Here is a 21,732-nt window from a genome sequence, read left to right on the forward strand (position 1 = left end):
TAAGAGACAGCCTCTCCTCTCCTCTCCTCTCCTCTCCTCCCATCCCCCTTCTCTCCTTCTCCCTTTTTCTCCTCTCATCTTCTCCCCTTCTCCCTTTTTCCCTCTCCTTCCCCCCCATCATTCCACCCACACTGATCAGCTCTCCAGATCTTCACAGGGTTACCATAGACTGACAGTTCAACCCCTTATATTGAAACACTGCAGCTATTTTCCTGCAGAGTTTGGTATTTTGGGGTAGAGAAAGTTTGGGACAGCTGGTGTTCCCCAGATCTCAGCCAAGCCCTGGAGGTCTCGGTGCTGCCCCACAGGTCCCTGCTCCCCGGGACATGGGGGTGATGGGCTCTGTGCCTGTGGTCAGTGGCTCCCTGTTAGGGAGCACAGGCTGCAGAGTCCCCCAGGATTTCATCAGGGGTAAGGCAACCCTGTGAAGGCTCGCACTTCGCAGTGAGAGCACTGCTGGCTGTGCCAATGCCCTGTTACTTATTGTGTTGTAATTAATAGCCCACCCAGTCCTGGAAACAATCTCTCCCCCTCAATCCCAGGCAAAGGCATCTCTCAGGGGTCTTCACCTTTTGTCCTCAAAACCCATTCAGGGCTGGATTCGAGGGCAACCTGCTCTCAGCTGTCACAGAACAACAGCACAGCTCAGCGTTGTTCAAGCCCCTTCCTATCCATCCCAACCCTCCCTGGGGAGCCCTGGCTCCCTGTCCCAATCTCATGGTACTCAGCTCAGCTGTGGCAGCATCCTGCCAGGCCTGGCAGCCTCCAAGCAATGGGTTAAGGCTCCCAAAAAGCTCCCCAAATTCAGTGTACCCTGAGAAATGCTTCTTTCACCCTTTGGACACACATGAAAGCCCTCTGGCCTTTCCATGTCCCTCCCACTCCCTTCCCCAGCAACTGAAGCTGTTGCACAGAGCAGAAGATGATGTGATTTTTCCCATCTCCTGTGCTACCTGCATCTGTTTGCTTGGGTGGCAGCCAGAAAAGTGACTTCATATATTCGATCTTTTTTTTCCCCCCTTTATTTTTCACTTTATTTTTCAACCAGCCCAATGCTATAGCCTGTTGCAGAATCGAGGGTGAAGCATCCAGGCCAAATCCTGCCCCTGTGTTATGGTAATTGCTGCTGCCACCCGGCAGATGCAGCTCGCTGAAATAATAAGGCTGTTTAACAGGCACTGAGGAGGAGAGGGGAGCTTTTGTTTGGCACTTGCTGGGGTTGGAGTACACTTGTAAAGCAACAACTGGAGCTCATTGAAAAGAAGTGGAGGTTATTAGATGTGTTTCACTCGCTGCTGATGGCCCCATTATTTTTTTCCCTTCAGATGCCAGGCAAAAGCTCTGGTGCTGAGAAGGAAGAGGAGAGAGATGCCACCTGAAAACGTGCTGCTTCTGCTGATGAGTGTGAAAATAAATAGGTCTGGTGCCTGTCTGGCAGGCCTGTGACAGGTTGAACCGCATGGTTCAAGGACACTCAGGCTGATCTGCCTCACTGGGGGTGCTGCTCACTCTGCCCAGGGTCCCCCCTTTGCCCCAGTAAAGCTGTGGAAGATGGAGGAAGGAAAGTGTCTTTCTCAGATGGTGCTGAACCGGGGAGTCTTACTGAAATCAGGCTCTTTTCTACCCATTGGGGACCCAGAGAGTCATGCAGGGGTGTCTTCATGGGACATGGCCTTCCCTAATGCTCCTCTGCTCTCCAGGAGGCTGGGTCCTGCCTATTGCAAGACAGCAAAGCCAAGCAGGTCTCAAGGGTGCACTTAATCGCACGCAGAGCTGCCAAAACACAGGGCTTGTCACCAGCAAAGGTGGTGTAGAATTTGTCATGGCTCAAAGGGAAATGGGTCACTGATGGGGATGAAACCTCATCCTTGGGGATTATAATCCTATTTTGATGTGTTGCAGTTCTGAACGGGAGGATGGCAGAAATTAGGTCTGGGTGCAATGGGGTTTTTATCTTCCCCAAGTAAATGGGGACAAGAAAATGATTAGATGGGTTGGGAGTCTGTCCATCCATCCTTCTACCTACTGATCTACCCCTCTGTCTCAATGCATCTCTCTCCAGCCCTATCTTTGCTCTGAAATAAACACCAACTCCCTTCAGAAGCCAGGAATAAAATCGATATATTCCCTCTCCAATTCAGGTAGCTCCCCATAAATCTTACCAGCTTCAGTTGGGTCTCCTAGGACTCCCAGATCTGTTGGGAACCTATTTAATCAGCTGAGATGATCAGTGCTGTTTGTTGCCGAAAGGCCCTTTGAACTCTTTGTCTCTCCGTTGAATGATGTTCGTGTCCCCCGAGGATTTAGTCAGACAGGCCCATTCTGCATGACAACTCGCAGGTTAATAACACCAGGTGCTGGCAGCACCCACCAAAGCCCGGCAGCGAGCCCAGGGCACTGGGAAGAGTCGCAGCCCCTCTGCCAAGCCCTTATCGCTGCATCTTCCCGTGGCCCCTTGCTTGGCTCACTGCAAAGCTCCATAAAACCACAGCACATTTCAAGCCCAGCATGAAGAGCACCCAGCCTGGTGCCAAGGGAAGAGAATTATGGCTCCTCTTGAAGAGGCTTGGCAAGCTCTGAAGGGGTATGTGTGAAATCGCAGCCCCATATCCTGGGTGTGCACGCTTGGGGTTTAGCATATTTTAGTGCATTTTAGTTTTCAGCTGGTTGGGAATCAGACCCACACCGGTACCTTTGCTGAGGGATGGTGGCTTCTGGGGGAGATTTCTCATTCTGGTCCAGCCCTTGGGAGCAGGGGTCTCAACACTGCTCAGGATCTGGCCTTCAGGCAGCAGAACAGCCAGATCCTCACCTCACCTCCATCCATCTGTGGCCCAAGGGGTTGGTGTTTCTCCTTCCAAAGGCTGCTGCTCTCCATAAACTACAATTTTGCATGGACCACCATCAAGACAGGCAAAGCAACCTAATCTACGAGCACATTAGGGTGTTGGAAAACAATAATCCGAGAAGGAAACACATTATCTGGCCTTGTTACTTTACAAAGTAATTTAAATTAATTTTTCCCTAGAGTGGTTAGGGAGCACTGCAACTTGCCCTTGTCTATTCTCTCCAGCTAATGAAGCTTTACCAGAGACTACTTGTGAATTCCTATTAAGACCTCATCTTAGAGGTTACAGGGCAAAGCAATTTCTGCTCCTGGGAAAGATGCCTATGAATTTGTAATTGTAAGTCCGTGTTTGATAGGGATTAGCATCTGAAAGGGGTAGAGTGGTGGGTAGCAGAGAAAACATTATTTCAATTAGCAGAAGAAAAGCAACTTAACATCTGATTATAGTTTACACTTTTAATTTTCCTATTCTAGCATCTGGGATAATTATTTCCTGAAATGATCCACACCCACCAAGCCAGCCAACTCTTTCCTTCTCCTCCTCTTGGCCATCTTGGTTGAGATTCACATGGAAATGGTTGATGAGTTGGGTTTTTTCCTTTAACATCTTCTCCCAGGCAACAGTCAAACTCACCAAATCTGGGGCTGGAGAGGAGGATACTGTACCAAGTCAGACCAAAATGACACGTGATGTTTCTCTTCATGCCGAGGAGGTACAGGACAAGGAGGATGGGGCATTGCTCCACAGCCGGGCTCATGGTCAGGCTTGTGGCCAGCAGCTTAGCATGGTGCTGGTGCCAACTCTCCCAGGCAGACTCCCAATGCCCAAAGCTTTGCTCTGTGTTCAGAAATTACTTCCAATCCCCTCCTTTCCTCCCATCCCATAAAACTAGGTGTCATTTGCTCTGCAGAGCCTTGGCCCTTGCACTAACCTGTGCTCCAGCTATTTTTTTCTGGCTTCTTGGCCTCCTATTTCCTAATGACGATGCAATCAGTTTTTCAGGTGGGAGATTCCTCATGAGAAGGCTTGTTGTTATTTAAGGAAGATCATGAAATCCATCCTTAACGAAAGGACAGGAGAAAACCCTCCACCAAGTTACACTGAAGCCTGAGATTATCATTTTTATGGGCTTCCAATCTTTCCTGCCTCATGTCTTATCAGCAAATGCAGCTGGAGGCTTCAGAAACCCTCCCAGCTTGCTGCTGATTTTATGGGACGAAGATTAGAGATGATCGGATAGTAAATTATTCATTCCATTCGATACCGCTGGGCAGGAGGGAATATCCAGAGCGAAGTCAGCTCCCTTCTCCCTTTCTGAGCATCATGTATTGGGATCCTGGCTATCTGCCACTCCAGCAATGCAGTGGAACCTTCCCCTGTGCTCAGGGATGATTAGGGGTGAAATATGCCCCCGGAACAGATGAGAAAGCTGAGGGGGGATCACGGATGCAGGCTCATCCCCCAGCAATAAGGCAGACCAGAGGCAGATGGATTTTTCTCTTTGCTTCAGGGATTTTTAGTTTGATTCCTCCAAGTCCAGGGCAAAATGAGACAGATCAGGTAGGTGTTTCTCAGCCTAATTTTCCAAGGCTGTGGGGCCTGAGGCTGATGTGAACATGCTGTCAGATCCCTGGCAGCTATTGACACCAGAGACAGAGGAGCAGGGAGCTCAAAGAGGACAAATCCTGGCAGCTGTGTGCAAACGGGCAGCTGGATAGAGAAAGCCCATTGGTGCCCTTGTATGGAGCAGCATCATCAGGCCCCAGCAGAGACAGTGGTTGGCATGAATGCTGCCCAGAGATCCATGCCAAAAATCAACTGGTGTAAGAAACATCATCCAGAGGGTCCCATAAGATACACATGGGCCATGGCGATGCTACTGAGCAGATCTTGAGGGAAAATGAAGGGCATACCTGGTCCCCTGTGCTGGTGCCATGTCTGGGCCTCATTTCAGATGGCTGCAGGGTACCAGCTCCCAGCAAGTGCACTGCCAGGAGCAATCCTGGCTGATCCCACCAGCATTCCCAAGAAGGAGAAAATCCACATCCTCCCCAAATGAGGGTCCAGGAATGATCACAGCCACCACCATGCCACCCCTGCCTCCCTGCTGCTTATTCAAGTCTTGCAGTTATCATCAGCCCTGGGGGACTCATGAATGGTCTAATAAAATGCCTAATAAAATGCTCAGATGTGGGTTTTTTTCTTGGCCCTATGTGTGTTCAGGAGGGGAGCAAATGGCCCAGCTGAACCCCAGGCTGGCGGGGGAGGATGTGGACAGCATGAGGCCATGCCCCATTGCCACACTATTGATACCAGGTTTTCATCAGCACATGAATAAGAAAATAAATTGCTGTTTAAAGGCATTCTTAAAGAAGGGGGTTGAAACACAGATCTGCAATGGACAAAAAGCCTTTTTCTTCTTCTGTTTATCCACACTGGCATACCGGGCCAAGAAAATGCCCTTTCTATAGCAGCTGTAACTCCTGGCTCTCCCGTGGCAGCATCCATCCCAGGCTAGATTTGAAAGCCAGTGTCCATGGGAAATGAGAGAGTTCTGGGGCAGGTGGGGAATATTTGGCTGTGATGGCAAATGACAAAAAAAACAAGAAATTAAAAATTGGGCCTGTGGCTTTGTTTTTTTCCTTTTCTTTTTAGAGCAGCCATTGAAATGCAACTATTACTTTTTTTTTCTCTAGGAAAAAAATACAATCTCTTCTTTAGGGGATGTTCAGGCTTGTTCTCATCTATTTTATTTATTTTTATGACTTTTACCAGGAGAGGGGGAGGAGATGGAGAGGATGAAGGAGGAAAGGAAGGAGGGAGGAAGGAAGGAAGGAAGTGAAGGAGAAAGAAAAATAACCTCCAAAAAAGCACAGAGCCCCATAACGTTTTTTGAAGAGGAACTGGCATCTGTGCTCTGAGCCATATCACCCAGGAACACATTTTAGCTCAGGAATGTGCTTTGAGCAAATATTAATTTTGGCTAAAAACTGACATATTTTTTGGTGGGAAGAAAATGCCAATTTTTGGAGGATACCAGCGTAAATTCTGAAATCCCAAGACCTGTTTTTTGTGACCTGTTGTACAGCCAGCTGCTCACGAGTCACTGGGAGAGAGAGCTGAGCTGTGTCTGGGTTTAAGTAAATACTGCCAAGATGATTTGCCACTTCTGTGCCTCAGTTTCCCTCACCTGTAAAATGGACGTGTAGAGATTTGGCTCACTGCAGCTATGTGATGCTGAAGGCTTAAATGAGAGACACAGCAAGATTTCCAATGTGTTACAGTGGGAACGTGCAGCTTCTCATCTCTGCAGGTCCCAAGCCAGAGCCAGAATGACAAAAGGATGAGTTGGATTGCAAATTATGTGCCAAAATTTAGGACTTTGCCCTTGCAACAAGCCTGTTACCATTACAGTGACTTGTTATTTGTCATTCCCCCAGGCCCAACCCAGCGATATGCAATCAAGCAGGTGCCACAGGCAGTGCTTGTGGCCACAATAGCACATACTTTTGCTAATAGCTGCCGTGGGCTAAGGGAGCCTCGCTGGAGTAGAGGGGAGCTTTGAGATAAGAAAATGAGCAATTCCCTGGCCTCATCAGCCAGGCCAGAACAATAATATTTCCTTAAAATTCATATAAATGTCGGAATGTGCAATAGTAAAGTGTTATTGGCTCCTCAGGAGAGAGCCAACAGCAAGACCCCTGCCTGGGAGGCACAGCAGCTCTGCCTTCATCTCAGGGGCTGGTCTGTCATGTCCTGTCCCCACACTGAGGGGTCCGGGTGGATCCTTGAGACATCCCTGTCCTTGGAAGATCAGCCCAGGGTCCCTGGAGCTGGGCTGGGCAGAGCCCTGGGGTGTGAAGACACCCTGAAGTACAAGTGGAGGAGGACCAGAAGGAACCCTGAGCAACCTGCCGCAGCCCCAGGCGTGACCTGAGGGTGGGTAGCAATAGCAGAGAGATGTCTCAGACCTTGAATTTTCCAAGGGCAGCAGCAGGCCCGGCTTCTCTGGGGCTTCTGATCTGCTGATAAAGCCTTCTGCTCTCAAAAGCTAGGTTTTTTTCTGGGCTTTTATTAAGAGACAAGGAATAAACAGGCAGAAAAGATCACAAGCTCTGCATGTTTTCCTGGATAGATAATGTGGTGAACCCAAAGTTCCCTCTCAGTTTTATTTCTTCACAGGCCATTCATTATTCTCTGTACCAGCATTAGACTGCTTTTATAGGGCCTTATTATGGGCAGGTCCATGTCATGCCACTTCCTTGCTGAGTGCAGTGCCCCCCAGAGTTCATAAGAGAAAACTAACAGGGTTGGGAATGAGATTATCCTACTTTGCAGGTGGAAATTTGGCCATGGAAAGGAATTTGGGAGAGAGCTGAGAACTGACCTTCAGTCTTGTGCAGCTCAAGCCAGTTCCCACTTGTTTTCAGGATAAATGGCATTATTCTAGATCCAGAGGAAAAAGACAAGGGATGAAGGACGGCGATCCTGCACTGGTGGGTATGTATTCCTGAGGGTGCTGCACATTCCCGAGTGTGAGTCCTTTGTGGGTGCCTGTGTGGGGACCCAGCACCTAGGTGGGATCCCGGGGGGGGTGGGGGGAACACCAGACCCAGAGGCTAGGAGCTCAGATGCTGCCGAGGGGGTTGCTCAGTAGCTCTGGGCGCTGGGCTTACAGAGATGCTGTGACACACCACGAGAATGACAGTGAAACCACTGGCTCATAATTTTAAAATCTCCTTCATGAGTGACTGAAGTTGCACAGTCGTGAAGCCAAATAGCTTTTATTCTTCCTGTGGGGTGGGTTTTTCAACCATCCAAACCTGGCATGGGCTGGGAAGCTGCTTAACTTGGAACCTGCAACCTTTGTGGTCCCTCAGCATCTGTGCAGCTGATGTGAAGGGCCAGCCTTGATACCTGCTGCAGGTCTTTGGGTGTTTCTACACCTGTGTCAAAGAAATTTTGGAAACAGCCCTGTAGGCTCAATAAAATGAATGCTGTTTTCACTCTATTTAACAGTCTCTCCATTAAGCAAGGCGTGGGATGTGGGAGGCAGTACTCAGCATCGGGTTTGTTTTATTAAACGGATGTTTTTAAGACACAGATGTGTTTTGCGGGGTTGTTAATGACACTTGCTCAGTAGAAAAGAGCAAAGAAGCAAGTGTGAGCTGTGCCAGGCAGCTCCCTGCATCTGCAGGGCCCGGGGTCCCATGAAGTGGGGAAGGTTGTCAGAGCTGGGGCATCGCTGGACCCCCTGGCTTTCCTGCTGCAGGGAGGGGGACTTGGAAGACACCTTTTTAGTCACACTCCCCAAGCACCGCAGCCATGCTGAGGAAGAGATTTACCCATCTGGGTGTAGTTTCTTCCTCCTGGGCTGATGCAAATGTTTTGTGGCGGAGTCCCCTTCCACACCCTAAGGGGACTGTCAGGTTCAAGTCATCGTGCCCTGAATTCCTCGCCAGCTTCCGCGGGGAGAAAGAAAGAGGCACCTCCTTCCACCCCTTCCCGCAGCGGGATTTGAATAACCAGGTGTGAGCATCAGCCTCCCTCGTTAATACGTTTGATAATTGACCAGGCGCTCGTTCCTGTGGGAGGGCGGCGTGCCCAAGCGCAGCGCCCTGCGAGGAGGGGCTGCCACCGGTTGCTCCTTCGCGCCCCGAGAGCCCACAGCCCTGCGTGTCGCCATGCCTGCCCGCTGCCTCCTCCTCCTCCTCCTGGGACTGCTCCTGGAGCTGGAGCCTGCCTGCTGCCAGGAAGGTAAGTGCAGGCAGCTGCCTGAACCTCCCGGGGAAACTGAGGCAGGGGACAAGCAGGAAGGTGCACCGAGCCCCAGGCAGGTGGGAGCTGCTCGGTGGGGTGGCTCTGGGGGACAAGGGACAACTGCAAAAGAACCTCTTGGAAACAGATAAAACAGCCCAGCTCCTGCCTAAGCTTTAGCTCCGGCTTCATGTCTGTGGGTGATGGGGACAGGTGGGTGTCTGGTGGGCTGGGAGGTCTTGCCAGAGCTGGGGCACAGAAACTTTTGACCTGTTTTGCCAAAGGCTGAAACTGCCATCCGAGGTTTATCTTACCTGCTTACATGGAGATAAAGCAGATCTGATTTACCTCTGTCAGGACTGTGCACCGGGATGAGTAATCTGTTTTATTAAAGTTTGCTTTTTTTTTTTTTTTTTTTTTTTTTTCTGGGCAATCCTTGTGCTGGGTTACTCCCCGAGCTTGCAGGTTTTCCTGTTAATCTGTAATTTTGATCATTGCTGAGGTGAGGGAGCAAATATTTTCCTCTTCAACTTGCCCTCTCATTCCGTCCCCGAAGACTTAATAGAGAAACTTCCTATGGCTAGGGCATTATTTTTAGGAAATTCGTGGAAGGACATGTCTAACACTAGAAATAATAATAAGTAATTAAAACTCATCTGATAATGCCAAAGTCCTGGAAAATTCCCTCCCCCCTTTCTCCTTCTGATGCCCTAGCCCTGACCGCTCTTCCTGTATTTGTTTACCAACTTGCTGAGGATTTAACAGCCTGGGGTCCCAACTGACAGCAGGATTGAAAGTTTTGCTGTTGCCTGGAAAGAGGGGAAAAAAACAAAAAACATCTTTAATGAGGATTCAGAGCCTGGCACAGTTTCCTCAGAGGTGAAAAGACAGGGGCCAGCTGATGCTTTCCAAGTGCTCAGGGAAGATGTATCAAAAAGCAGATCTGTGTCTTCAAAGCAGCCGTTGAGTATGGAAATGGAGGTGCAAGGACTTATATTGCCATTGGCACTTCCCTTGGTCTCATTTGTAGCTGCAGATGCATACACACACATTTGTCGGTGGTGCAGACCCCACATTGCTTACTTTGGCTTAGAATATCTTGTTTAGGAGGAAAAAACCCATCATTGCCATGGGGTGAAATAGAGAGAAGGTGGCAGAGCCCGAGGAAAAGGCTGTCTCAGGAGGGACATCCTTGGTAAAGCATTTTTCCAGGAAAACAGTCCTGTTTCCATTGGCGAGACTCATCCTTTCGGCCATCCTTCCTGGCAAGGAAGCAAGGTGTGCTCCGGTGGGACTCCAGCCAGGTGGTGCCCCCCAGGGCTGACATCTGCATACTCGCTCCCCAAGAAGATGCTCTCAAGCATTTGCCTCTGCCTAGTTCCCATTTCTCATGCCCACATGAGTTCCTCACGCCCCATGGGGGTATCTGAGCCCCATGCGGAGGCATTTGCTGTTCCCCTGCAGTCTTCATCTCCCCTTGCAGCCAGGCTCTGAATGGTCTCTCAAAGCGAGAACTGCTTGATTTTGTTTATATTTTTCCTTTTGGCTTTGAAACAGCCACCTGAGAGAGGTTTCACTTGCAAAAACATACATCACCTCCTGAGCGTGGCTGCTTAGAGGAGATTTCCTACTACTCGTCTTCTTGCCTCCTTTGCTTGAAGATCATGAGATGCAAATTTGGCAATTTCAGTCATTGCTGACTTCATTCCCCAGTGGACCTTGAACTCCCTTAACCCTGGTAGAAACCTCACTGAAGGCTGGACCTGGTCCCCTCCTAGGCTTAGGGTGGAAATCCTGGACCTGGCAGGAAAAATAAAACACGACTAATAAATAAATGTGGCTGAGATAACAGCCAAGGGCAGAGCGAGGGAGGAAGCAAAGCAGGCCAAAGCTCAGCCTGGAGGCATAAGGTGTGTTTGGGGCTGCACCCACGGGGGTGGTGGGCAGCAGGGGCAGGAGTATCTCCTGCCCATCAGACTGGGCAGAAGGGGACCAAGATGTGCTCTTCCTCACTGCCACCAGCCCCCCAGTACCCTCACCAGCAACCTGCTGACAAAATGGGATGTCAGCCAAAACATGCTGATACAAGTGGGAATTTCCGCCTGAATTCCTCTCACTTGAGTTTTGGCCCCGGGACCTTGCAGTAAACACGACCAGTGTCCTGGTGGAGGGGCTGAAGGCCGTTGTTCAGGGCTGCTCTCCCGGTCACTTGCCCAGGAGTGCCACCACTTTCTGTACTGGTGCAGGTGGTGAATCAGTCGGCTGGACTGATTTCACTTCCAAGAAGAAAAAGGAGCTTTGTTTCTTTTGGTGGTGTTTTTTTTGTTTGTTTGGGGTTTTTTTTAATAAAATCCTCTTGCAGTAGGGACTCAAGGAGCTGGAGGTCTTAACAGTCCTCCTCCCCAAAACCAGAGGAAGGAGACGAGGGCTGTCAGCAGTGGAGCTGGCTGTGGATGAGTTCACACATGTGGAGCACACAACCCACCTTTATTGCTGCTAGTAAATATTATTTGCTGTTTATAGCAGAGATTTGTCCCCTGTGAGACAGATGAAGTGTTCAGCTAGCGTAAAGCTCCCCAGTCAGACTGAAGCACCAGTGCACTTGTCCTGGGGCAGCTCAGCCTCGCAGTGCCCATGGCAGGCCCTGGGTCCAAGTGGTCCAAAGCTGATGCTGGAGCTGGCAGAGAGCATTCCCCACCCGCTCCATCAGCCTGCGCAGAGGTACCTCCTCTGTGTGCAAGAGTTGGTGTTTCACTCAGTAGAAAGAGGAAAAGCTGTGACTGAACAAATAGTAACTAAATCCCAAAGGGTTGTGTCTGTGTCGACAAGGTCTTTTGGTGCTGATGTGACAACACTTGGGATGTGTTTGGCAATGTCTGAGTGCTCCATTGCCCAAAAGCCAGTGGGAAGTGAGGAGCAGCCATCCCAGCAAGGACTGGGGCAGGGTTTCTTCTTCTCATCGAGCTGCCCTTGAGTTCCTCCTGCATTCAGGAATCCGTCTAGCAGCCTTCCCACCCGTGGTTGGATCACTGCTCAGGTCTGGCTAGAGAAAAATGAATCTGTGAGTTTGTCTGCCCCAGGGGAGCTCCCGGCCACCCCCTGCTACCCCCTGACCTGGCCCCCCGCCAGCTCTGCCTGGCCTTTGTGCTGGAAGCTCTTGCTCTGCAGACTTCAGCCTTCTGTTTCCCATCATAAATCAGCTTGCTGCTTTGGAAACTTGTTGAATGTTAGGTTTTACTAAAATCCACACTGGCCACCATTTGCTGTGAGAGCAACAACTGAATTTTATGCTGTCCCTGTTGTGGGTTCCTTATTTAACTGGGCAATGTCTGGAAAATAACCTGGGAACATTGTCTGTGGCATCTGGGAATGGAGAATAAACAGTTTGCTGAAACCCCATTGCTGCCTTTCTCCTGCTACTTTGGGCAACCATCTTCCTTTCTTCCATGTTCCCCGGTCCTTTGTTCCCCCATTCCAGAGTCACCTGTGCCCCACTGTGTACATATATGTATGTATATATGGGGCCTCTAAACTGCAAGGCACCGTGCTCCACATGCAGTCACCAGAAAAACTGCTGTTATTTGCACTTTTTTCATTGCTATCACCCAGATAAAACTGCCTGGATTAACAGCAGCACACTCTGCTTGGTTCTGCAGGACCAAGCTCTTGGCTGGTTGTTGGTGAAGCCGGGTGGGAGAAGCTCAGCCAAGCAGATAAAACCTGAAGATGTATTTCTAACACTTGTCCTCTTTTTTTTTTTTTTCTGCAGCCCGGGGCAGCCTCCAGCCATGGTCACAGGGTGTCATTGCAGTGGTTGTGTTTCTAGTCCTGGTGGCCATCGCTTTTGTGGTCAACAGGTTCTGGTGTAAGGAGAAAGTGTAAGTGTGGGAGCGCTGGGGGTTGCTTTGGCTTGGGCTTAGCTGCCTCTGCACGGATCACTTCCAGCCGCCTCTGTCCCCATGCCAGGGCTGGGAACACTGTGATCACTGTGCTGGGAGCCGGGCGGGGAAAGCAAAGACGCCCTGTCCTGGTCTCTGCTCCCTGTTACTTATTGCCAGATGCGAGTGTGCACCATTCATCCCCCCTGCTCCTTGCACAGGGACACCCCCAAGCAGAGCACTCGGATGCTGCCATGAGAAAGCACTGCTGGGGACAGGAGAGCCTCAGCATCATGGCTGGTTTACATGGGCACACATCTCGGGGCTGACCTGAGCCTAGATTCCCACAGATTTGGGGGTGCAGTTCCCAGGTGTGCTATATCCATGGGAAAACAAGCCCAAAACAGCTTAATTTGCAGAGCAGACTGAGCCAAGACAGCAGAAGGCATGAGGAAGAGCTGGGAAAAGAGGGAAGTAGCTGAGCAGCGGCAGCTCTCTGCCTGGAGCCCATAGCACAGGTGAACAAGGTGGCCTTAACCATCAGAAAAAGGCTCTGTGGGACTGGTTACCTCTTGCCTGCTGCCAGCCAAGCAAAGCCACAGGCTGTTGCTCCTGCTCAGCTGACCCAGGCTAACTGCCTAAGTTGCAGTAACATGATTGTGAACCCGAGCCCAAAGTCAAGTGGGAATGAAGAGCAAAATGTTCTACAGCCTGGTTCCAGTTTCTCTACACTGGCACAGCCACTTTGCACCCAAAGTTGCTGGAGTCTTTTTGTATCCGTGCATCCCTGCAGTGTCTCCAGGCTGAGAAGGTGGGGACGTGGGGTGTACTCTGGTGCTCAGCAGGTCAGCTTCTGCCCCAGATGCATTTGAAGAGGGCCCTTTGGGATGCTTTCAGGGCCAGTGGATAGCGTAATGTATATATGTATATATTTATTTGGTCTGATTTGCAACTGCAGTCTTTGTTTCCCAAAGAGGATCCTTTGTCCTCGAACTGGAGGCGCCCCCAGGCTGTAGAGTGGAAGGCAGGAACGGTGTTTCCCACTGCTGCCCATGCCTGGCTGCCTCTCCCTAGCCCTGAGGCCGAGGATGCTGAGGAGGGCTTGAGGGGGGATGGCGGATTGTTTTAATTAATCTGGCCTCTCTTCAGAAGAGCGGGCAGTGAGGCTCAGCAGCCTGGCACACTGCCAGCTCTGCACTGTCACTGTGACAGCAGCTATCAGCTCAAGCTGCTGCCTATTTATGCCAGTCTGTTCCTTGGAAAAACTTTTGAACTTGCCTTTGGACAGGTGCTGGAGGAGACAGGGATATGCACACAGGGTGGGCCTGCACCCACCCTCCACAGCTAAACCACCCCCAGTGCATTCGGGACACGGGCTCACTCCAGAGCTGAGCTTTTAAACTCCAGCTGAGGTCTAACACCCGGTCCCTGCCCCATGGCTCCTTCTGTGAGTGATCCAGAATCACATCTGAAAGAAAGCAGCTTGGCTTTGCATGTGTGTACATGCACCCCGGCACCTGCAGAGCCTTGGCGTTTCTCTCAGTGTCACCTGGGACCTGTGGCAGACTGTTTTGCAACAGATTACATAGAAGAGGACTGGAAAAACCAGTTAGTGGGAGAAAACAATCCCACGTATTGACAAATGAGTCTTGCTGACTACCAGCCCGGCACTGGGAGTCTCAGCTCCAGAGACAGGGGTTGCCACTCTGTGTCTGGGCACAGCCCCTGCAAATCTGCCATGAGGGTGTCTCTCCTTGCCCGTGTTCTGCTGAGAAGGGGGCTGAGCTGGGTGTCTGAGGCAAGGATCACACATCCAGGTCCTTTATTGTCTCTGTAGTGTTGGATCAGTCGCTTCTTTTCTGCTGTCACCGCTGTGAGCTGTTCCCTGGCACGGTCCTTCTGTTGCTTTGTCTCAGCTCCTCTCTTCTCCCCTTCCAGGGAAAATGTCGAGACAGTGGTGAGCGTTGAGAACAAGCAGGAGGCTGTTGTGTCCAACGGCCACGAAGGGAGATTCGTAACAGCTGCAGCCGACTTCAGGTGAAGCACTTGTTCAGACCTCCCCATGGCTCCTAGGTTCTGTCCCCCTGGTGACAGTTCAGACATGCAGAGCTGCAGTCTCTCCCGCTTAGGTTCTCACATCTCCCATGCACCTAGTTTTGGGGCTTTTATCCTCTCGAGGGGCTCAGGAGAAGGCAGTGAGGGAGTATCCCCTCCTCCCCAGTCTCTCCCCATCCCTGCAGCTGAGCCCCATGGTCCATCCACCACCTTGCAACCTGCTACACCACATTTTTCTTGTGCTGCACCACACCTTTCAAACAGAGTAAACCACCAAAAGTGTCTGTAGGCCACCACGCAGATGTTGACTGTCATCTGACTCTAGCCTGCTCTAGAGTAATTCCCAGCCTCTGCTTGGCTCTCCTCTTGGCAGAGGGACCCCTCCTGCCCTCCCCACCTCACCCCTCAGTGCAGGGCCAGCACCAGCAAGGTCAGGGTGGGGTCTTCAGGGAGGTTGGTCTTGCTGGGGGTGAGCTCACCGCTGTGCTTCTCCCTCCCAACACAGGTCCAAAGAGAGCGAACATGCCTATGAGAACACCGTGGAGCCTGAGGAGAGGGTGATCACCACTGCCATGTAGCAGGTGTCCCGGCCAGCTGCCCTTCTTCCTCCTCTCACTTTGCTTCCCGCTGTCACCATGGGCATCTTCACAGGGACCCTCTGCACCAGCATCCCCCATGCGTGGTGGCTTCTGACCTCTCCGTCTCCTGATCTTTTCCCTTCTCACTTGCTGGATGTGTTCCTCTGCCTCGGGGGCTGGTGTCCATGCAGGCAGAGGTCCCAGGAGAGGTCTGCAGGTGCCACCTCTTCTGCCTGGCATTCACCCCATCTGGTTGGCGAGGCTGATTCCAGTCCCAGGGGGGTGCTGACCCGCTCCAGAGGTGCAGGGGTCCTGGCTGGGTGCCTAGGACTTCCCCACACACCCAGCCACCCTCTGGGGAGCTGTTGATGGAAATCTTGCTCTCTTCTCCACGTTTCATCCTGCTTTTTACAACCTACACCATGCATTTTAATGTCAGAACAAACCTTCTCCCTGTATATATCTTTCCTGTGGGCAATAAAGAGAATTGTTGCCCATATGACAGCAAATAGGGTCATTTTGCTAATCACCCAAAGGACTTTCTGGCATCTCGAAGCGCTCCCAGCCTTCAGGCAGTTGGGGAAAGGGAAGACAGGGTGGGAAGGTGGTGTGGGGGTGGGAAGGGTGCTTAGACAGAGATAAGCAGCCCCATCTTCCCCATGATCTCTCCTGGGTAGGATCCATCTTGGATGAGGCCAAGAGCACTTTTGCATGTGTCTGTGTGTCAACAGGGGAGAGAAAAAGTTGGAACATTTTTTTTGCTCGGCATTTGGACTGCCCCAGAGCTGCAACAGGCTGTATGGGGAGGTGAACATAATTTCCTTTCAGTTGTCAGGTAGGGAAACTGAGGCACAGCAACTCAGCACTGCTTAGTGGGTGAAAGGCAGCATTCCCCAAATCCCACAGTGTACAGACCCACAGCCAACTGTGGACCATTCCCAGGGCTGGGAGCTGGGGATGGCAATCACTTACTGGTGTTGCCAGGATGTGGCTGCAGGCTGCTCTGAGCAGTGCTGTCTCTCCCCAGGGCAGCTGGCCACGGTGCAACCTGCTCCTGCCAGGCTGTTCATTAACCAGTCTGTTTTTTGCTGTGGTGGGGACAGCGCTGGGGCCACTGTGGGAGCAAAGAGTGCTCCCAAGCCATGGTGGTTGCAGGTTGAAATGAGAGACCTGTAATGCCTTGGCCTTCTCTGGGACATCAGCTGTCCAAGTGGCATGCAGAGTTCTCCCTTTGACCAGTGAGGAAAGGGTTAAGGGGCTCTGCAGTCAAGGGCAGCCCAGTGGCAGCAGGTGGAGCAGGACTGGGAGAAATGGCATGGGATGGGGCATTATTGACAGCCCCTGAGTTTGGGGGGAGCAGGGTGGTTTTGGGGCTCTGCTGTGCTTGGGGGCTGTGCAAACGCAAGGGGGATGAGGCGGCACAAGGACATCAGGTACTTGAGCCCCCTCTGATCGCCAAGGCAAGGGGAAATGTTAGACTCGTTGTGAAACACCAGCTGTGAAGGGCTTGGATCTGGGAGGATCCCTGGCCTCTGCTCAGGAGGCGCTTTGGAGGCCCATTGCAGGTAACGATGCCAGCAATAGTTGTTGGGGCTGGAGGTGCCTCTTTGCCTCTCACTAGTAGAGCTCCTGCTCTCTGTGTTTCAGCCCTGAACGGGCTTCCCTTCTGCAAGGGCTGTTCTTGCTCCTGTGCGCTTACCAGTGATCTTAAAAACCTCAGGCCTGTTCTGGAGGAGGTGCTGCCCAGCATGGTGCCAGCAGCAGGCTTCTTCCCCAGGTAGGGTCTTGCAAAACACCCTACAGCACTGAAACCTGGGAGGAGTAGTCCTCGAAGCAAAGATGTGACAGTCCTGGTGGGGAGCTCAGCCCAAAATGGGCCATTTCCCACCACAAGGAACCCTCAGGATGGAGTATGGAGCTGGAGCCTGGTGCCACTTTCACTTCCCACAAGAGAAGCTGTTGAGGTCCCTAGCGGGTGGTGACACAAAAATTCGGGCATGGGAGTAAAACAGGAACCTTCCAGTAACAGACCCACCCTGAAAGGCATCTCCCTGAAAAGCCTCATGTATGCAAGCATTTTAAAAATGCCCTCAAGATTTGTTGCTGGGAAATCACAGCTTCGGTGAGAAATTGTGTGAGGGTAGAAAAAAACAGGCAGAAGGGTTGGAGGGGTCAAGCCCTTGGGTGTGGAGGCACGATGGCTGTCGTCCCCAACATTAAGTCAGAGCTGTTCCCTTCTACCACCTTCCTTTGGGCTGGTGGAGACTAAGCCAGCCCCAGGCTGGGTTGTGGACCTCTTCACTTGTGCCTCTGATGGATGCTGCTTCCCTGACTTTTCTCTTGCAGGTGCCGAACATCACGCGGGTTTGGAAAAAACAAGCTCCCTGGAGTTCAGCGGTACTGCTTCGCTCAGCAGGGTTTAAGCAGGATTAGTCATTGCATGTTCCTGCCACGTCAGCAGTCAGGCTGGGGGCTGGGGGTGTGGTGAGAGTAGGGGAACCCATTAATTTTTACCTCTCTGTTGCAAAAGGAGTTAGAAACGGCATCCTTATAATGAGTAACAGTGGGAGTTTATTCCCTGCCCTGTCCACACCCTGAATATGTGACAAATGCCCGAGCTGTTGCCTTGGCAGTGCCTGGGTGTAGATTTGGAGTAGGGGTGTGCTGGGGGCTCGGGGGGTCCCTTTCACCATGGATGGCTCCTGTGGTCTTAGGTCCAAGCAAGCAGAGGGATGGGGTTTTACCGCTGCACGTTTTGGGCTAGCTCAGGAACCTTGATGCTTGGTTTTATCCCAGCCCGTGCCTCTTCAGAGTTCACTTTCCCGGGGAAAACATCTTTTGCAAGAACCACTGTGTTACCTCCCTGGTGGGACCTCATGTCTGCAATGCCCATGACGCCGTCATGCCTCAGTTTCCCTTGTCTGTCAAGCACGACCCAAGGCTGGCTGTGTGAAGCAGACTGCTTTCCCACAAGCCATGCAGCCAGCTCATGGCTGCTTCTCAGTGTGATCCTAAAAAGAACAAAAGGGAGCAAGCATAAATGAAATTTATTGTTGGAAAATCTTAATTAGATTTTAAGCCCCAAAGGGAGAAAAGTGAGGTATTATCTGACAGCTAATGAGTGTTAAGGGTCCATTGTTATATTTCTTGTTTACCTTTCTGTGCTAGCTGATACGGCCCGGATCCTCGCCTGTACTGCCATAATTAGGATATCTCATCTTTTGCTGATAGGGTCGGGGATGCTCTTTAAAACATAATGCTGCCTCATCTCTCCCTGGCAGGATGAGTGTGATCGGGAAGGCAACTTCTGGTATCCCAGTGCTTGTGCCTGCTGTGTTGATCCTGTGAGCTGGGGGATGCCCTCCAGAGCCAGGGCTGTATCTGATATCCCCCAGGTGATGGACACCTGCAAAAGCTTTGGTGACCTCTCTGAAGGACCCTAGGCCAACTTGCCTAGGGGCCAAATCCTCCCCAGCACCTCTCTCCACACAGCATGGGGGGTGACTGTGTCTGCCACAGATCACCCCATGCTCACCTGTGAAGAGGAAGGACACCTGTGGGTGCCCCATCCTACCCCTCATTCGGTAATGCCAGTATCTCTGAAGCTTGGGCATCAGGAAGATGGTCAGGGTTGGGACCCGTGGTGGACAGGATAGTTTCCTTTTGGGTGAAGATATTCAGGGTGGTGTTTTTGCATTACCACTTGTTACAAGATGTATCACAGCTTTCCTTCGTGGTCTAGAAGGGTGCAACTCATCCCTTGGACTCACAGATAATGGGGCATCTTGTTCAAATCCACTTCTACTCTGATGTTTCCATGATCTCTCCTGAGGCTCTTTAGCTGTGGAGGTCGGTCTAAGGTGTTTCTGTTCCAGCTGTGACCACAATCCTGGAGCAACTTGGGCAGGTGAACACCTAACATATAAATTATTCCAAGGTGGTTTAATTAAAGACTTGCCGTATGCAGGTAAACTGCTGCTGGAAGGACCACCAGCTCCAGTCCTGGCCCCAAGCACTGTAGCCTGGCATTTATGTCCTGGCATTGAGTGCCTTGACATGCAAGCAATGCGATTTGGACCTCCAAAAGCAAAAAGGGAGCCTGTCCCACCATCATGGTCCTTCAGACTGGGGAAGGAACCCAGTCACCTTGGTGGGAGCTGGAAGCACGGCATGTAGGGGTTGTTATGTGTGGGCAAGGGGGCTGCAAAGTTTTTGGTCTCAATTCAAGCCATTGAAAGCCAGAAGTAAAATACCATCCATTGTTGGTTTATACACCCGTAGTAGCCAAACAAACATCCCCGGAGCCTGTCCTTATCACTTTATTACACCTGCTAGAGTGAATAGATTAAAGAGGACGGGGGAGGGGGGAGAAAGCAGAAGAATCCAGCAGAAAAACTGGGTTTTGGGATTGTTAATTATTCTCTGGGGTCTCTAATCTTTAACTGGCAAACAGCATCACTAACTGTCTTAAAGCCCCTCCTGGAACATCCTGATAATAAGCCATCTGCATGAAGGCACCCCGTTATCTGCCCTCCTCCAGCCGCCTGTGACATGGCTGGAGTGGGAGATAATGAATGTGTGGTGTGTAATAACGACACGTCATTCATGATTATCGGCCTGATACCCAACCTTTTAGCTCCATTGTTTGTGCTTCAAAAAAGAAGAAAGAAAAAAAAAAAAACAAAGGAGGAGGGAAAGAAGAAAAAGGGGAATTTTTGGTGCTACGGGCTGTCCCAGGGTCCCCGAAGTGTCTCCCTGCCAAAGAGGCTGGCTCTTGTAGCATCTCCCAGAGGGTTTGGTGGTACCCTGGAAGGACTCATCCGTGGATTGGTGGTTGCTGTAGCCATGGTGATGGAGGGAGAGAGCCGAGACAGCGCAGAAATGTCACTGCCTGGCAGAGAGACATTTGGGGCAAATGCTCAGGCGATTAGATCTGTGTCACTGGATGCTGCCCGGCTCCCCACACTGAGTTTTGCTGCTCTCAAAACCGTTCAGTGGTGGCTTGGCAGAGGAGGTTATCTTATACGTGCTGCTGTCCAGAAACTGCCAGCATTTGAAGGCGGGGGGGATGTTTGGGTTGCCGGGTTTGACCTGGATAAGCTGGAAAGCTTTTCTCCTGGTTGCCGCTGCATTATGGCTCCAAGATGCATCGGTGCTGTAAGATCTTTCCCCAAAAGCTTTGGTCCTTCAAACTGCAAACCTGCATTAAATGTGATTCTTAACAGGGAAAGACTTTAAAGTGTTTGGCTCGGGTTACCTCAATTATTGTCAGAGCTGCCTGGAATAATATAATTTTTTTGCATAAAAGATGGCAGGAGTTTCTCCTCTCTTTCCTGAGCAGAGTTTCCAGAGCAGTTTCCCTGGGGAAGATCTCCACTAGAAGTGGTTGGGGTTTGGCCGTTCATAACAGTCAGGAGGACTCTTGGAAACCCAACAAGCAGCCTCAGTCATGGCAGTGAATAGGGTTATGGCCTCAAAACACAGGTCTGGGAGGCAAAGCAGAGCATTGTATGGAGACAGGGATGGGCACCAGATGTGGGTCCTCATAAGATCTAACTTCTTCTGCTCTGGCTTTATCCACCCACACCCAAACCAGAAGATGCTGTAGGGGCATCTTGAAGGGTCACCTAGTTTTCTTTGCAACCCACCACCAAGGACACTGGGGTGGGTCTTTGTGGCCAAGCACTCTCCAGTCTTTTTGCTTGGACCACAAGTCGGGGAGTGGATGAGCAGAGCTGCAAGGCCACTTGCTTGTTCTCAGATGGGTGGCTGAAATGTCTGACAAATAGGGTCAGTAATGAAAAGCTGTATCAAACTGCTGCCCTCCAATGGCCTCGCTATGCTGGAGGTGGGGAGGAGAGCTGGAGTCTGACCTTTGAGAGCAGCCTGAGACCACGCGCAATGCAAGGGTGGTGGCATCAGCAGCTACACAACCTGCACCTGGTCTCTTTCTGGGGCTGAGAAGGGGATGGTTGGGAGAAGGGGAACTTGGTCTCCAGCTGCCTTGCGAAATAAATACAATCTGCACCTTGCTGGTTATTCACAACATCCCTATCCCATTAGGTACTGAGACAGACAAAATGAAGGTCCAGATCCAGCCTTAGAGGAATTTTGTTTCTCAAACTGAGGATACAGCAGGCAGCAGAGATGGGGAACAGGGGGCTGCAGGGGTTTATTCAGATGGAGAGATGCTCAGGTTTGGCTGTCCTGGTCTGGTCGTTGGCATAGGTGATCTGCCCAGACAGATGGACACGGCTTAGCTATGTTAATGCCTGCAGTGATGCTAGTGATGCTATTGCCATGGGTCAAAGCTGGACAAACAGCCTTGTCTCTCACCATGACCTGGCATGTATGCAGGCCTCCATTCCTCAGTTTCCCTTGGTGTGTGCTGAGTGTCCTGGCACTCACAGTGACAAGCTTTTCCTGTACCACCATCATGCTGGGGACTGTGATGGAGCAGTGCCTGCACTGCTGCCCTGCACGGCTGAGTGTGGGGATGGGGGTGCCCCAAGGGATGGGGCTCATCTGCTGCCCTGCTGGGCCTGGTCGTGCTCCCTGCCAAGCCCAGGGGAGTTTGACAGGGACCAGGGAGGACTTTGGGTTTTTCTGGGTCTC

The 21,732-nt window shown here is 51.2% G+C and overlaps 1 protein-coding gene across 1 annotated transcript; it reads left to right on the forward strand.

Annotated features, from left to right (window-relative positions):
* Window positions 1–8,308: 8,308 nt before the first annotated feature.
* PDZK1IP1 (PDZK1 interacting protein 1) lies at window positions 8,309–15,603 on the forward strand. The gene is made up of 4 exons (XM_026854201.1): window positions 8,309–8,606; window positions 12,376–12,484; window positions 14,423–14,521; window positions 15,045–15,603. The coding sequence occupies exons 1-4, from the start codon at window positions 8,534–8,536 to the stop codon at window positions 15,115–15,117; spliced, it is 354 nt and encodes a 117-aa protein (XP_026710002.1). The 5' UTR covers window positions 8,309–8,533; the 3' UTR covers window positions 15,118–15,603.
* Window positions 15,604–21,732: the final 6,129 nt, after the last annotated feature.

The sequence above is a fragment of the Athene cunicularia genome (genome assembly GCF_003259725.1).
Source record: "Athene cunicularia isolate RWA chromosome 8 unlocalized genomic scaffold, athCun1 chr8_part1, whole genome shotgun sequence".
NCBI lineage: Eukaryota > Metazoa > Chordata > Aves > Strigiformes > Strigidae > Athene > Athene cunicularia.